The sequence below is a fragment of the Thermobia domestica genome, chromosome 9 (assembly GCF_964235325.1).
Source record: "Thermobia domestica chromosome 9, izTheDome1.hap1.1, whole genome shotgun sequence".
Lineage (NCBI taxonomy): Eukaryota > Metazoa > Arthropoda > Insecta > Zygentoma > Lepismatidae > Thermobia > Thermobia domestica.
The window spans coordinates 77,815,405-77,833,003 of record NC_137462.1 but is presented as its reverse complement, the minus strand read 5'-3'; the positions used below and the strand labels follow the sequence as shown (position 1 = coordinate 77,833,003).

The 17,599-nt window shown below is 35.8% G+C and overlaps 1 protein-coding gene across 1 annotated transcript in view; it reads left to right on the top strand.

Moving 5' to 3' along the window:
- The first annotated feature begins 577 nt into the window (after positions 1–577).
- LOC145694769 (cytochrome c oxidase subunit 6A1, mitochondrial-like) overlaps positions 578–17,599 on the top strand; it is a 44,073-nt gene continuing 27,051 nt past the window's right edge. Inside the window, exon 1 of the mRNA XM_081771391.1 lies at positions 578–1,099. Coding sequence (XP_081627517.1) covers positions 997–1,099 — 103 coding nt within the window. The 5' untranslated portion in view covers positions 578–996. The remainder of the gene's footprint in view (positions 1,100–17,599) is intronic.

The window sequence follows — 17,599 nt, the reverse complement described above, 5'->3', positions numbered from 1 at the left end:
AATTATTTCAGGTGGTCCGCCGAAAGTAAACCTGCACGTTTAGAAGATATATATTAACAAAACATACCTCATCAGTTGTTTGTTTTCACCTTCTCTCATCTTGAGATTTTGACTCTAGGACAAGTCTTTGTAAGATATTTCTTAGGACCTATCCTATGGTGTAAAGCTGCCCTTACAGAGGTAACTTGCAATAGGATTTTTCAAGAAGAGTCCGAGAAGAAAGAGAGTAATGTAAGATTTCAAAACTAAAATAACATTCTGAAGCAATTTTGCGATGATTTTCTTGTTTCCTCTTGGAAATTCCTCTACGCATGATCCCCTTTGCCCAGTTTCATATTTTAGATTATTTAACTTACACTCTAGAAAAGTTTAGATTATTCTATCGCTGTTTGAAATTTCAAACTAGAAACAGCACAACTGATTGAAGAAAATGAAGAAAGATAATTTTTTGCGGGCTCTCCACACGTTCAATCCCCCTAATATTTGTCAGGGTTGTCTCCTGCTGGGGATCAATATACAGGAGCTTAAAAGTTGTGGTGAGCAAATACTGGTAACCCACATTGAGCACGATTGAAGATATCCTCTGGATGGGAATTTAAGTGCCTCGAGTGGGAATTCCCCCTGAGCCACTCCTGAAATAACTACTTATAAATGTGTATTGTCATCTGCATATTTGTCATTAGTAAAGTAAAGAAATACCGGTACTGTCATCTGATTTAACATTGCCGATAAGTGTTCTCACAATATGAGTATGTACTTTGTGAGCTAGGATTAAAATAATTTAAATACAAAGAAACTAATCGTAAATCCTGTTTCACATTATTTCTGATTGTTGTAACCACTAACCAATCACAACTAATTTTACTAGAACTTAAAACGAAATTGATTATAACGTGCACATGTTACATATTGTTACATATATCGTAAGAGTAATGTGTTTATGCTTTGATAGAGCAATGCGTTTGAAGTTTTAAAATTTGGAGTAAAAGAGTAACAATGGCGTTTAGAAGTGTCAGTGCTACTCGAAGTATATTTACTACTATTCGAAATTTGAAGAAGACAGAACCTGTGCTGGGCCCTTCCGCTACATCTGGAGGAGGTATTTAACTTCTTTACATTAAATATTGAGTTCAGTCAGTCTCTAGATACTAAACTAAATATTGTTTTGTAAAAAGAGTATTTTGAACATCATACCTCACTCATTATGAATGTGGGCATTATGTGGGCATTATAATTTATTTTCATTAAATAAATAGTACTATTAAAAGTGTTACACAATTTTTCAATAGCATTTTCTATCCAACAAATGAAATGTTTCATAAACTAAAAATTCATAGATTTTGATGTAGGCTCAATTGTATTTCAATGTTTTTGTGTGTATAAAAACTGAAACGTTGTAGTTTTCCCGCTTAATCAATGTAATTTTCACGATAAGTACAGTACGGTATAATAGAAGGAAGTCATATCCAAATTTTTTCATTGTACCCACAAAATAATGGAAATTAGTATCAAAATTTGTTAGTTAATAGGGGGTCGCGGTGGCTCAGTGGTAGATCGTTCATCTCTGGTATTTGGGTTCCCGGGTTCAAACCCTGCTCCCGCCAAGTGAACTTTGTGGTGGACAAACACCGTGTACGTGGGTTCCTCGGGGTTCTCCAGTTTCCTCCCACTTTCTTCATTCTACCATTTCATTCATCTCTTATCATCACCGTTTCCTTTAGCCTAACCGGCATAACTGTGGGACGTAAAACTCAAAATTTGTTAGTTAATAATGAATGATATCCATTCTTGAAGAATTAACGTTATGAAATTGATATGATACTTAAATAGTGCAAGAGGTACAATTTTAATACAATTTTGTTTTTTACCAAATTTTGTTCGAATGTTATGAGTCATAATAGTTAGAAGTTATAATCTAATGATACTGAACGAAATCAGTTGAATGAATATGTGAAGGAAGTTTTACTTTAGTATTTACACACTTATAGAGTACGTTCAAAAAACCTACCCACAATGTGTTATGGCAAAGAGGGAATAACACAGTTTCCGGGGGTGGGGTATTTCAAACAATTTCGTACATGTAACCTACATATCAATCAACTAGCATAGAAAAAAGAAAGCGATCAGTGCTGGAATTGGTCACTTCCGGTACATGGTACCTAATACAGTTTCCGGGAGTGAGCTATATCCACTGACCGCACACATGTAACCTATGCATCAATTAATTCGTCCTGACGAAAGAAAGCAACCAGTACCGGAATTGGCACATCTGGTACGCAATATCTAATACAGTTTTCGGGATTGGATATTTTCAACGATTGTACACATGCAACTTTTATATGAATAAATACATTTAGACGAAAGAGAGCAATTGGCACCGGAATTGGTCACTTTCAGTCAGTGGTGACGTAAGGCAAACCTTGTTCCGGGGCCAGTGAAGTAGATCGAGGTCCCTCCTCCAACGATCATGATTTATACACTGCTATTTTTGACATTCAATTGCATAATCATTCTTTTCTGTTTACTCCCCCCTTTACCGTTGATATATGGAATATATTAACCCTCAAACTCTGTTGTTACATTGTTGTGCGCAAACTGTGATGTGGGGTCTTTTATGGCATCACTATTAAATATACTTATATAGGATTTAAAATGAAACTTTCCTTCTTATAAAAGCTTTTAACCTTTAATTTCATATCTAATTAAAATATTTATATAAGTATCTCGTTAACATTTACTCATATATGATTTTTTAAAAATTTACAAAATTAAACATTATAATTTTTCAAAGAGTAATATTATTGTAATACACTGGTGTTTGTCTTGGAGTCATCTTCCATATTTTTACTTGAAACTTACGGAAAGAACATTATAGCGTCTTACCTTTGAGGATATATTAAAATATTTATTTTAATATTTAACATGATTAATTTCACAATACACAGTTTTCCTATTTTTATCCGCTTCCACGCAGAGCCGTAGATATTCCGGCGCCCGGGGCGAAGTAGAATTCGGCGCCCCTACAATCATCATATCAAGCTTTTTCTTTTCTTTTCTTTTCTTTCTTTCTTTCTCTTCTTTCTTTTTATTTTTTGCATATAAGAAAAGCAGATTTTGTTGTTACGCTACGCTGAATTTTTATCAAGCTGCCTGGACAGACCATTGCAACAGCCAAAAACGATAACTATGTATTCTTTTCTTTTTCTGTTGAACTAATTTTGGTTGTATACAAATCTACTTGGAGAATAATTATGGAAATGTACACTCATGTCCAAAATTATTGTCGCATGTCTATAAATATGTTGTTGTAGGAATATAATTTTATAACGAATTCGCTCGGTATTTCTTATAATGTTAGTATGTGTATAATTGGCAAAGACATGTATGTGGAAAATTTCATGTCAAAAGAGCAGTAAATAAGAATAATAAAATGAAAATAAAACTTTTTTGTCCATTTAGCAACATTTTGTTTTACTCATTCTCATTTTCGTATTTATAGTTCTTTTCCTATGAAATTTTTATTACAAATATACATTTCCCGATTATACACATAGTATTAGTATTAAAAGTACCCTGCAAAATCATTGTCACATTATATTCTTACAAGAAGACAGTTATAGATATGCTACAATAATTTTGGACATGAGTGTACATCTATTTACGTTTCATAATATTGATAAGAAATGAAATTTCAAATGTGGCTCTAAAATATTCGACATGGGTGACAGCATTAATTTATAGTAATACGTATAATTGTAAACTTCTGTAATTTTGCTTTGTATGTGCCCCATAAGGAAGTCACGGCCGGAAAGAGGGATTGCCGCCGGAGGCAGCCAGCACCCGTCCGCGGCGGCATGACGATCTATTTGTTCAAAGTTGCCAACCTTTTCCCGAGACGGCAAGCGGTCGAAAATTGTAAAATAAAATGCCCTTTGCCTACAGTCAGAGTCGGCAAAACAGTTGAGGCCCTCTGCCGACTCCTTGTGTCGGCCTCTTTTCGACGGCGGCGCCGGCGCATTTACTGCGCCTTTACGGCTGTATGCCGACTGCTCGGCAAGACAACTATTCGTCGCGGTCGAAAATCGCGCTGTAAGGCAATCCGACCGTGCCATCTGGTCGGCATGGGCAAATTGTCCGACTATAGGCTGTAACAGCCCGTCTACCGGTTGTTTACATTTCGTTGAAGTTGGTTCCCGTATTGTGATGCTGTACCCTAGTGTTTGGTGTAGATTCGTGCTAATGATAACTTGTATTCGTTGTTAGTGAAAGAAATGGAACAGAAGGAATAAATGTATTGAATTTTTTTATGAGATACACATGCAAACACACACCGAAAAATCTTACTCCGAAAATTTTGAAGAGTTCTCTATAATTGATATTTGTCCGTAATAAATTTCACTCCTATCATATGTCGTCCTTAAAGAAAATCGAGTGTAATATACATTTAAATTTAATTTAAATTTTACTTTACCTGACGGATGTATTTTTCGTGGATCCGAAATTTGCTATTCTAGAACGTCTGCTAGTGTCCTTCTATTGTATTATTTTAACTTGCTTTACGTTATTCTTCTGTCGAGTGATATGGCGATCATGCAAGCTATTCCCACAAGAGGGCATTTGAATCGCTATTCATAAAGATGGCGACCGGCTACTTGTTAGAGTTTAGGTCACCAGGGAGATACATCAACAAGGCCTGGCTTGTGTAGGTGAGTCAAAGTTTTTTATTATATCTAAAATTTCTCGGATTATAAATTGAATTCAATAAATAAATTAGTCTGTTTAGGAGGCTAAGTGTCGGTACTGATATATAATGGCTATAAAAACTATTTCAATTATAGTCAAATATTTAATATTGAAAACACGTTTATAAAGGTCTGGTATCGTGAGAGAAATGACGCAGTTCATCACCATGTTTTAGTGTATATAGAAGGTGGCCTGAGTTGGAGCTCCTCTAAATTCGGAAATTTCGTAACTAAAACAACCATTCGGAAGTAAACCTTGTCTAAATTGTAATTTTGGTCAACTTGAGTCATTATTTAAAAGAAAAGAACCGAGGAGCCTGACTGCGAAGTTAATTCTCAATACCGTTAGGCTGAAGGCCACCGAGTATTTTCTCTGCCATTACACACAGTTTGAGTCATATAGTGATGGACTCTAGTCATATAGTGATGGAGCGGGAGATATAGCAGTCGAAGTTGGTTGCGTCGGTTTACAAGACCGACATCCTACAACCGTAGGAAGTTGAGCTGGTATTCCGGGGACATCAATTTTCGATATTTAAGGAAGCAGGTAGATGAAACCTACCCTGTGGATTTGAAGATTGGACTTACATAATCTTCTGTGGAAACTGTTGACTGGTAATATCTATCCTTTGTTTTCCTGTGGAAACTGTTGACTGGTAATATCTATCCTTTGTTTTCCTTTTCCTGACTCTAAACAGTATAACAATTTACCAAATGGAATTCTTTAGAATCAATATGGGTAGCTAAACCGGAAGGCGTTACGCGTCTCCATACTCATCACGTTTATCCACTCATACAATATGACATAAGCATAATGTGATTGAATTATTAAATTTTATATGTTTGATACGTGCACTTGGAAATTTGTATGTAGATATTATGGTGAACCTTTACTTTGAACGTACCTCTCAATGTTAATGTGCCTTGAGATTTTGAATGTCTAGGTTAGGTAGGATTACTTTAAGCACGTTTAAATTATGTCCCATAATAGTGTCTTGTAATATATTCGTTATAGGTTAGGTAAGATTTAATTTTGAATGTGTCCCATAATATACCATGTTGTTAATGGTTTAGGTTAGGAAATTTACTTCGACCGTGCCCTAGAATCTAATGTGCCTTTTCGTATTGCCTCGTGATATATATATTTGTTTGTGTAGCTTAGGGAAACTTTTACTTTGAACGTACCTTCGAATACTTTATCTGTGAATGTTATGGTAAAATTGCACTTTGAACGGACCTCTAGATATCAATGTGCATTTTAAGATATATTACTTCGTAATATATTCTGTCTATGTCGGTATTGTTTAGGTTAGGTTTTTTTTTAAATAGTGCTCCGTAATACCTTTTGTCTGCGAATGTTATGATGAAATTTTTCTTTGAGTGTGCCTTTCCGTATCAATGTGCCCTTTAAATATATTAGTTCGTAATATATTCTGTCTATGTCGGTGATTTGTATAGGTTAGGGAAATTGTACTTTGAATGTGCTCGTAATACATTTTGTTGGATAGGTTAGGACATACTTCAATTTTTTTGTGTCTTTAAATCTTAATGCGCCAGTTTTGTATCGCCGTGTAACATATATTTCGTCTTGGTAGGTTAGGGAAAATTTAATTACTGTGCCTTTTTGCTATTGATACTATGATATACGTGTATACACTCGGTATGTGCAGATTCGATGAACCTTATTTTGGATGTGCCTTTGGAATTTCTATATTTTGTTTGAATATTTATTCGTGCTATACTTTGTGTTTGAGTAAAAGATTATTAAATGTGTTATTAGTACGGTATGAAAGTTCGTACATATTTGCCTCGTCGGAAGTAAATAAAGCTGAATGTCACTCAGCTTGTCGTTCTTGAATAAAATATAATTAGTTATGGTCACTCAATTTGTCGTTCTTAGATAGAATGTACCCTGTGTATCCATCGCTCTCAAAAATAAACGATTTGTTAATTTAGAACTTCTGATAAGCTGGAAAATGATAATAGTTCTGAAAATGGCGTTCCAGTTTTTTTAAATATGTGAACCCTGTCGCGTAGATGCGAATGTAGATTTTTTCATTGATCATTTGTAAATATTTCATCTCATTAATAGCAGTTTTTTCATAGTAAATGTATTATGTAATTGTTTCATAAGCGAAAATAGTGTCATATATGCTACTTACTTACCTTTGAATTAAAATAAAATGTAGTAGCAATAATATAGGTTTATGTTGTCGCTATTTGATGAATGACAGAGGTTATAATTAATGAACGCCAATATAGTAATACTCTTGATAAATGAATAAATAGAGAGGATAGACCACTAGTTCTTGAGTGATCGTGAAGTAAATATGTATTAATGAAAATGTTGAAAGTTGATAATCTAGACAATGTGTTATACTAGATTAATGTAACAGAATTTCGTAAATGTCATTGACATACTGCGAAGTAGGCAAATATTTAACATTTCTTTTTTTTTCTTTCCTGATACTTGTTATGATGATGTAATTGTTTGACGATTGGCACGAATAAAATAGTCACAAAAAATTGATTTTATGATTTCAAATAATGTTCATAAACTTAAGCTTATGCAATTCTAACCGTATTTTTTCTTTCTTTCAATGTACAATTTAAGCTAACGACGCTGAGTTTTCTTTCATTCTTGGTTGGCCACTAAACAAGAATTTGAAATCTTCTGATAAATTCGTTGCGCATGTAAATTGATTCTGTTGGGTTAGATTAGCCCTATTGGATAATATAAACATATATATTTCAAAGTTATGAAATCTAAAACTAATATAACCGTAAGGCTGAGAGTGTTATAAGTGGCAATACCATCCAGGATTTTTGATTTATTTTCGAGATTTTCACAGCCCTAAAATAGTGCGTGTTATAAGGCGGCAGAATCCTGATGGGGCGACCACACAAATGGCATTTTAATTTCGATTCTTTTAAGATCAGCAATTAAATGGGTTGAATTTGTTAATGATAGACGTTCTTTTATTACTTTTAAGGCTCGGTGGTGTGATATTATTGTTATAAATGTGCGTCTATATAAAATTTTTTTTTTACGAAGAAGCAGTAGAACGGGTATTTGCCCAACTTCCACCACAGGGTTAAAAGTAGATCTGAAAAAGTAGGGGGACGGTAGGTAGCGTTATGACAAGCCCTCCCCTGCTTATCTTTGCCCATTGTAATTTTTTTAGAAACTGGGAGGACGCCGTACATATTTTTTGCAGGTAGGGGGATGGCTTTCCCTCGCGTTCCCCGCGCTTTTACCCCTGGATACCGTATGGAAATTGTATTAGGGAATTTCAATGCGAAGGTAGGATAAGAGGATATTTTCAAACCGATTATAGGGAATGAAAGTCTGCATAACTAAAGTAATGACAACGGCGTTACACTCGTGAACTTCGCAACATCATAAAGAGTACAAAATTCTCACATCTTGACGTTGATAAACACACATAGACCTCGCCAGATGGAAGAACACACAATCAAATTGTTAACGTTTAGGTAGATACAAGAATACAGTCTAGCATAACTGATGTTCAATCATTTAGAGGAGCTAACTGCGACAATGATCGCTGCTTGGAAGCAGCCATAATAAGCGAAAGATCATCGTTGAATGAAGGAAATATGCAATGTCTGAAAACGGAGAGGTTAAAGAAATTAGAGGAGAATCAGGCAAGAAGGGGATACCAAATTGGAAGTGTCGAACAGATTCTCGGTTTTAGATGATTTTGGGAGCACATGTGTTGAGAATATTTGGGTTCAAATTAGGGATAGCGTTAAAATTTTAGCAAGAGAAAAACTGGGGCAAGTGGAAATATATAGGAACAAACCATGGTTCGACCAGGAATGCACCAAACTAACGGAGAAAGGAAAACAGGCGAAATTGCGTTGGCTACAAAATCCGAAAGATATAACTTCACAAAATTTCGTTGACCTCAGAGGGAAACTTTCAAAATGTTTAGAAGAAAGAAACGTGATTTTTGAAAGCTATAATTAATGAAATTGAAAACAATAGTAAATATATTCGAGACATGTATAAGGACATCAACGAATTTAACAAAGGATATCAACCTCGCGCGTATATATTAAAGAGAGACGACGGAACAATTCTCCCTGATACAGATAACATCTTGAATAGATGGAAAGATTTGTTTGACGATTTGCTTAAACGTAACCAAAAACTAATATTCAGGAAAAAACGAATGCACACTGCAGAACCAAATATTCCAGAGCCTAATCAAACAGAAGTAGAAATCGCTATAAAGAAAATAAAGAAACACAAATCTCCGGGTATAAACGAAATTAAGCTGAGTTAATTTTACATGAAGGGGAAAAATTGTTGAACAAGATACATAAACTCATTCTCCTTGTCTGGAACAAGGAGGATTTACCACAAGACTGAAAAGAATGAATCACTGTTCCAATTCGCAAGAAGGCGACAAAGTGGATTGTAATAATTATTGAGGCATTTCTCTTCTGTCAACATCCTGCAAAATCCTTTGAAGCATTCTATTAGCAAGATTGATCCCATACGCAGATGTTTATTGGAGATTATCAGTGTGGATTTGGACGAAATCAACCAACCAAAGACCAGATATTTACAATTTGATAAATGCTTGAAAAGAGATGGAAATACAATACCCCCGATACATCAATAATTTCTTGATTTTAGAAAGGCTTACGGCTCGGTTAGGAGAGTAACATTGTACAACATTCTTGCAGAATTTGAAATAGTAATTGAAATGTGTTTAATTGAATCCGAGTAGGAAAATTCTTGTCCGAAACAAGGAGATGCGTTTTCGACATTATTATTCAACTTTATTCTGGAGTAAGCTATAAGGAAAACCAAAGATAGCAAACAGGGCTTAGATTTGAATGGTTATGGCGTACGCTGATAATGTAAATGTGATAGGAGATGATAGGAGAACTATCGAATGAAATGCAAAGGCCTTATCAAACGCTTGCAGGATTAGAAGTAAACAGGGCAGGATTAACACATCTGGAGGCCCGAGGCTACAAAAAAATTGGCCTTTCCTGACTTCTGTACATTTCTGTAAAAGTGCAATAGGAAAGTTAAGGGAATATGTTTGAAATTTTTTATATATTTTACCTTATGATGATGATTGCATCTTGTACAGCCAGTTGATATTTTGATCGGAGTGGAGGCCCCCGTCCACCTGGAGGCCCGGGACTATAGCCTCCCTAAGCCTCTCCCATAATCCGGTCCTAGAAGTAAATGCAGAAAAAAGTAAATTCATGGAAGTTCGCTGGGATCGTAATACGGCAAATTATGGATGCGTTAAAATATCAAATAATACTTTTGACAAGGTGGATACTTTCAAATATCGAGGATCAATATTAACAGACCAAAATCATATCTACGAAGAAATTAAATGTCGACTGAAAGCAGAGAATTCGTGTCATTATTCAGTTCAAAATCTTTTGTCGTCGCGAATTCTGTCTAAAAATTTGAAAGTTAAAATATGTAAAACCATAATCACGCCTGTTCTGTATGGTTGTGAAACACGGTCGCTTACTTTAAGGGAAGAACGTAGACTGAAAGTATTTGAGGAACTACGTAATTTATACCGTTTACCAAACATTTTTAGGGTCATCAAATCTAGAAAGCTCAGGTGGGCAGAATGTAACCAGGATGGAAGAAAATAGGAACGCTTCAAAGTTCTAACTGGGATTCAAATCGGAAAACAATCTTTAGGAAGACCTAGGCGCAGATGGAAGGACAATATTAAGATGGATCTCGCAGAAATAGGAGTAGAAAGTAGATACAGTTGGCTAAGGACAGAAGTTAATGGAGGGCTTTTCTGAACGCAGCATTGAACCTCCGGGTTCCATAGGCCATATAGTTAGTTAGGTTTTTTTACGGTAAAAAATATTTTGTGAAATATAGCGGAAATTTAGAGGGAGCCTTGTTTGCGAATTTTTCAATATTGATCGATGGAGGTGAAGAATATGTTTAATGTTTGTATTTAACATCCAAATACATCTACTATATATGTTTGAAATTGTAGTAATTACTTATATATGTTTATGTAGATACATACATGAAGATATGTAGATCCATATACAGGGTGCGGCACGTAAAACCGGCCCGTCGTAATATTCTGGTATATTGTGTTTTTGGCAACACTTAAATAATCTACCTTCCTACCAAGAGATGGCGTGTCGAGGTCGGGTCGACTTACGTGACCTGCAGCAGTCACGTGCAGCCGCAGGCAGTGAAACTTGTCGAAACCAGTTGAGAAAAAGGCGTCGTTGAGTTAAGCCGGGTGAGTGTCAGTGTGTGATAATGCCGTATTCGATACCCGAGCGTGTTGTCATTGTTGAAGGGTTCATTCTCACTGGATCTTTTATGGAAACAAAGAATTTGTTTCGGGAGAAATTTTCAGGACGTTCTGTGCCAGCAAAAAGCACCATTCAGGAATTGTTTGAAAAATGGCGGCGTACAGGATCGGTTCAAAATGCTCCCAGGAACAGACGACCATCTGTCTGCACACCTGAATTAAAGATGCAGGTGGAGGAGATTGAGTCAACATGTTCATGCGAGTGAGAGAAGTTGCAGACGTGTTTAAGGGGACTGAAGTTAAAACCGTACCGGATAAGTGTTGTGCAAGAACTGAAGGAGCCTGATCTGCAGAAGAGGGTGCATTTGTGTTCATGGCTGTTGAGCAATGTTGCCAGTGGTTTCTTGGATCCACTAATGCTCATCATGAGTGACGAGGCGTGGTTCCACCTGTCTGGGTACGTAAATTCCCAAAACAACCGTTATCGGTCGTCAGAAAATCCACACGCAATCCACCAGGTACCCTTGCATGATGAGAAGATTGGTGTTTGGTGTGCCATTTCCGCCACACGCGTTATTGGGCCCATATTCTTTGAGACGACAGTGAACAGTGACGTGTATATGGGAATCCTGGAGGAGTTTTATACACACTTGACCGAAGAGGAGCGTCAGTTATGTTACTTTCAGCAGGACGGTGCAACATGCCACACATCAGCTGCATCATTGTCCCTTGTGCATGAGATGTTTATACCAGAGAGGACAATCAGCAAAGGCTTGTGACCTCCTCGGTCACCAGACTTGTCCATGTGTGACTTTTACTTATGGTGACTGTTAAAGGGAAGAGTATACGAGACAAATCCACACACAATTGAAGAACTCAAGACCAGGATCCAGGATGTCACCAATAGCATTACAACACAAGAACTGACAAGGGTATATATGAATCTCCTCAATCGTGCTCACATGTTTGTTGAAGTGGGCGGAGGACACTTTCAGCACCTGCTGTGAAGGTGAGTAGTCATATTCAATACATTACATTTCATTTATGTGTTGTAGTTAATCATATTCAATACATTACATTTCCCTTTATGTGTTCACTTTACTGGCCGGTTTTACGTGCCGCACCCTGTATATGTAGATAGATAAAAACAAAACACAAATAGATACGTATGCACAGAAAAAATATCCTGGTGATACAAGTAGTTGATGGAGAAATGTTCCCAATAAATTCCTTCAAATCGGAAGCATTTCGTATGCCAATGGAATAAAAATAAAATCACTCTTAATGATCAGGCTTTGAAAAAAACGAAATTCGTTGGGTTAAGTTCTGTCATCTTAAGCCCCTGTTCTGCAAATTCGAAACTATTATTATTCCCCTTGTTTACCTTCACTTTTAATACTCCCGCGCAAACAGCAGCTTCCGCGTGTCTGTATGCTCCTATCATTTTCATACCTTCACTCTCACCATCGTGATTAATCAGATTGGGTTGAAAAGCGTAATTAACTAAGCTAACTCATCACCATCATAACGCCGAATACATATTTTAGAAATAATGTAAGTAAAAGGCTAATAGTCACCACAAGAAACAAACATTAACTCTAGGAAGTACTTTCATTTCTATAGGAAGAATGGAAGACGTCAACTCTAGGAAGACGTCAAGGCGTTCATTTCATTTGCACCAAACCAATAACCTAGAAATTGATTTTTTTAAAATAAAAAACAGCACTTGTCAAAACAAGAAAATTTTTCAGGAGGGTGAGATAAAAGCCTTGCCTACTACACACTATTAGAAATTCTTCAAATCTTTGTGTGTGTATGTTTGTGTGTGTGTGTGTGTAAGTATGCATGTTCTACAGGGTGTTCAATATACAATGCAACCTGGACTTTGGGATAGTAAAACTTTTGAACGTGAAGCGATACATATATAATGTTTATACCAAAATGAAGCTTTGTTCATGCATATATTTTTTAAGTAGGAAGCAATGATTGAAATACACTAGGAATCACACAGTGTTGCCAGATGTAACTGAAGGTGTAAATCAATTTATTATTATTATTATTATTATTATTATTATTATTATTATTTTGCAAAACAAATAAATTGACTCATAACTCATATGTATGAATGTTCTGTTACCTTTCAGTTTGTTTAGTTGGAGTAGCTTGTAAACTATGAAGCAGAAAAAAGAATTTTTCATTTCCACTAATAATTAATCGGATAAGGCCTCTGTAAGAGGGAACTAGGGAAATCGTAGTTTTCATAAATTAGCACTCTGAATTGGCAACATTGCTGATGTTTCAGTGCATCAAAAGGTGTGTTAAGAACCTGTCTACATTATGCAATTCATGAAAATATCGAAAAAGAAACTTTGAAATTATCATGATAAAACTTTTACTTACATGCACCCGGCAACACTGCTACTATCACGAAACGAGTTATCAGCTCTACAGCGTTGCTAGAAGTGTCCCTGTTTTGATTCGAACACTGGTTCACACGTTTCACCATATTGGCAGCAACTTTGCGAAGAATAGAGGTGTTAATGTTCTCAATGGCACTGCTCATGTTTGTTTCCAGGTCTTGTATATCTTGTATATCTCTTGCTTTAAGTAGCCCATAGAAATGAATAAACAGTGTTGCCGGGTGCATATAAGTAAAAGTTTTATCATGTAATTTCAAAGTATCTTTTTCGTTGTTTTCAGGAATCGTATAATGTAGACAGATCCTTAATATACCTTTTGATGCACTGAAACATCAGCAATGTTGCCAATTCAGAGTGTTAATTTATGAAACCTACGATTTCCCTAGTTCCCCCTTACAGAGGCCTCATCCGATTAGTTATCGGTGAAAATGAAAAAGTTCATTTTTCTACTCCATAGTTTCCAAGCTACTCCAACTAAACAAACCGAAAATTAACGACAGAACATCCATACGTATGAGTTATGAGTCAATTTACATGTTAAAAAAAAAAAAAGAGAGAGAGAGAGAGAGAGAGAGATACCTTCGGTTACATCTGGAAACACGGTGCAGTCCCTAGTGTACTTCAATTGTTGCTTCCTAGTTTAAAAATATATGCTTGAACGAAGCTTTGTTTTGGTATAACCATTATTTGTGTATCGCTTCAGGTTCAAAAGTTCTACTATCCCAAAGTCCAGCTTGCATTGTATATTGGACACTCTGTAGAAGGTATCAGCGAGAGACACACACAAAGGAAAATTTAAAAGTTGTAAGAGCATTTTGGATTTTTCGTAGATGAAACATATGCATGGAAACATAGGAAGGGTGTTCTGCCATCTATTGGTAAAAATTGATTTCAAACACCATAACATTTCACGCTTCTCTCACTTTTAAAATACGTAATTAAAAACATAGAATATTTTATCAGTATCCAGATTAAAAGCAGATTCTCATCTTGTCCAAAACACGACGATTCCATGATAATGCATAGCATCCCTAATTTAAACAAAACTATTGAAACAAATGAAAGATAAAATTTATAAAACCAAAACATTTCTAGTTCATAAAAATGTAAACTCGTAAACGTTTACACCTGAAAATAGTTATACACATTTAACTCTCAAATAGTCAGTGTTAGACAATCTCTATTGTTGCAAAAATTCACAAACTTCCAATCGGCTGGTGCTTGTAACCTCACAGACTTTACTAGACCTGACTGGTCTACTGGTCAGAGCGCTCGCATTTGGAGCGCGCGGTTGTGGCTTCAAATCCATGGGGTCCGATGGAACGCAGTGACTCGGAGCTCATTTTAACTAAACTCTAGGACCAGTCCTTCTTTACACATTTCCAAGCTTGTTTAGAATGATAATCACAATTGAAACAACAAACAAACAAACAGGTTTCACTATATTTACATACCAGTGCTGCCTCGCAATCAAGACATTGATATGGACTCCTCACGAATCCCTTACCAGTCAGGTTGTTACAATGCACTGATATTTAGTTTTTTAATTTTTTAAAATAATTTATTAAACTGACTGTATTGCACTATACAATCACAAGAATGTGCATGCGACACGATTGTAATCAGCTATCCATATGATGGAATTGCGCAATAGTTCACCCAGCTTATCGAGAAACTGTGGGACACACCAACAAATTAAGCCCCGTAAAAAAAAAAGTTCCATTTTATTTCCATCTAAATATATAGAAGGAAGCAATGTAACATATAATTCAAGTAAATTATTTTTTTCTTCTGAATATTTAAGCTCTTGTTTTTTCATTGAACATTTTCTTCAGTCTAAATTTGTGGACTAAAATGTAAATTCATACGCCAAAATACAGGGGCGTATAGGGAAAACTAGCAAATAGGGGAAACTAGCTAAGCAAAAGGATTTCGCTTGCTGAAAATTCGACTTGTAAAGGACAAAAGAAAAAAGACAAAAGGAAAACAACAGGATAACAGAATGCTAGTACCCTAATAAAGCATTATGCTCTGGTCCCTTCTTTGTGCCCTTCGCTTTGAACTGATAAATGAATAAATAAACAGTGATATTTTAGAAAGCAGGCTAGCAGACGGGGCCTCACTACTTGCATTATAAGACTTTAGAATGTAAACCCAATATACTTCGACTTTTATTACAGAAGTATACCTAGGTATTATAATCTACAATTAGCTTTTTTTTCTTTAAATTTCTCTAAAGTTATTGAACAGAGTAAAACTTTTATTTTATTTAACCAACATACATTTTCCTTTAATTTCTTTGGGGCCCGAAAAGAGTGACTTTTTTATTTTATTTATTTTTCAAGTACATTCAGCTTCACCTACATTCTTTATTTTTTGGAGGGCCTCCAAAAGAGTGAAACATTTATTATTTTTCACTTACATTCAGTCTTTTCCTTTAAATTTCCCCCCCCCCCTCACCAAGAGCATGAAACACGTTTACTTTATCTACTTTTCACCTATATTCAGCTTTTTCCTTTAAATTTCTTTGGGGGGCCCCAAGATAAGGTCACTCTTATTTTATATATTTTAAATCAACATTCAGCTTTTTCTTTGAATTTCTTTGCGGGTCCCCAAACGAGTGAGGTCCTAAGTTCTAGCTTGCTTAATTTATACGGAAATGTGGCCCTAATTAGTTTTATTAGACAGATATTTCTGTTGTTTCATCCATTATTGATGTAATATCGATTCACAATTAATTGCGTTTACTTTTAGGGAAGGTGTGGATTATAAATCTTGACGTCCCTTGTATGGCTCATGCTAACAACGTTCTTTAGTAATTATTTTTTACTTACCGTCCTGGGGCCCAGAGCGGTGGCATCGCTCGCCCCCCTTACGCCGCCACTGCTTTCGGTACACGGTTCCTAATTTACTTTCCGCGGATGGAGCGTTCCCAGCGACTGCACACATGCAACATACATCAATCAACTCGTTTTGACAAAAGAAAGAGATTGACATCAGAATTAGTCTCTTCGATACACAGTGACTAATTTACTTTCTAAGCTAGAATATTTGCAGTCATTGTACACATGAAACTTACATATCAACCAGATCGTCTTGACTAAAGAAAGAGATCGGTATCGGAATTGATCACTTCCGATACACGATCCCCCAAGAATGAAGTATTCCCAGTGATTGCACACATACAACTTATTTATCAATCAACTCATCTTGACAAAAGAAAGTAATCGGTACCAGAATTGGTCACTTCGGGACACCATTTCCATACATGGTATTTAATTTTTCTTTCCGGGCTAGAACATTTCCAGTGATTACATACATACAACTTATACATCAACCAACTCGTCTTGACGAAAGAAATGTATTGGCACCGGAATTGGTTACTTCCGATCACCCACTTATGGTACACGGTATCTAATAACAGTTTCTGGAGTTGGGTATTTCCAGCGATTGCACACATGCATCCTATATCAATCAATTGTACCACGTGCCGGAAGTGATCAATTCCGATACCGACCGTTTTATTTCCTCAAGACGAGTTGATTGATGGAAACTATTAGACAGCGTGCACAGTAAGTGGGTGAGTGAAAGTGACCAATTTCGGTAACGATCGCTTTGATTCGTCAAGAAGAGGGAAGGCTTAATCCGTTGCAAGAAACGTTTCTCCTATCTATTACTGCTTTTGTTGTATGATGATTAACGTTAACATCGGAAATGGTTAATTTCTAAAGTTACCAGTTTTAATAGGGAGTTAAAGTGAGAGATGAAACCTACTGAATGGAAATGGGATGTCATATCATATTTATTTGCCTGTTCATAACTTACAATATGAGGGCAAACCCCAATTAAGCATTACAGTTGTCAGATATGGTTTACATTCTCTATATGTTATCAGTAAGATATGTTTCCACAGAGTAATAGCTTTTTTCTAACAATAATTCTAACAGAGTATTTCTGAATATCCATTTTTCGTTAATGTCTTTATACTTTGTTGGTAATTCGTTGTATAATTTTATACAATTCATATATACAGTTTTGCTAAAATTTGTATAGTTCTGCTGGATAATATACATATTACAATTCTGCCTAGTATTGTATGAGTGAATCGTATTAGCTAATGTAAATAGATCCTTGTGTTTGA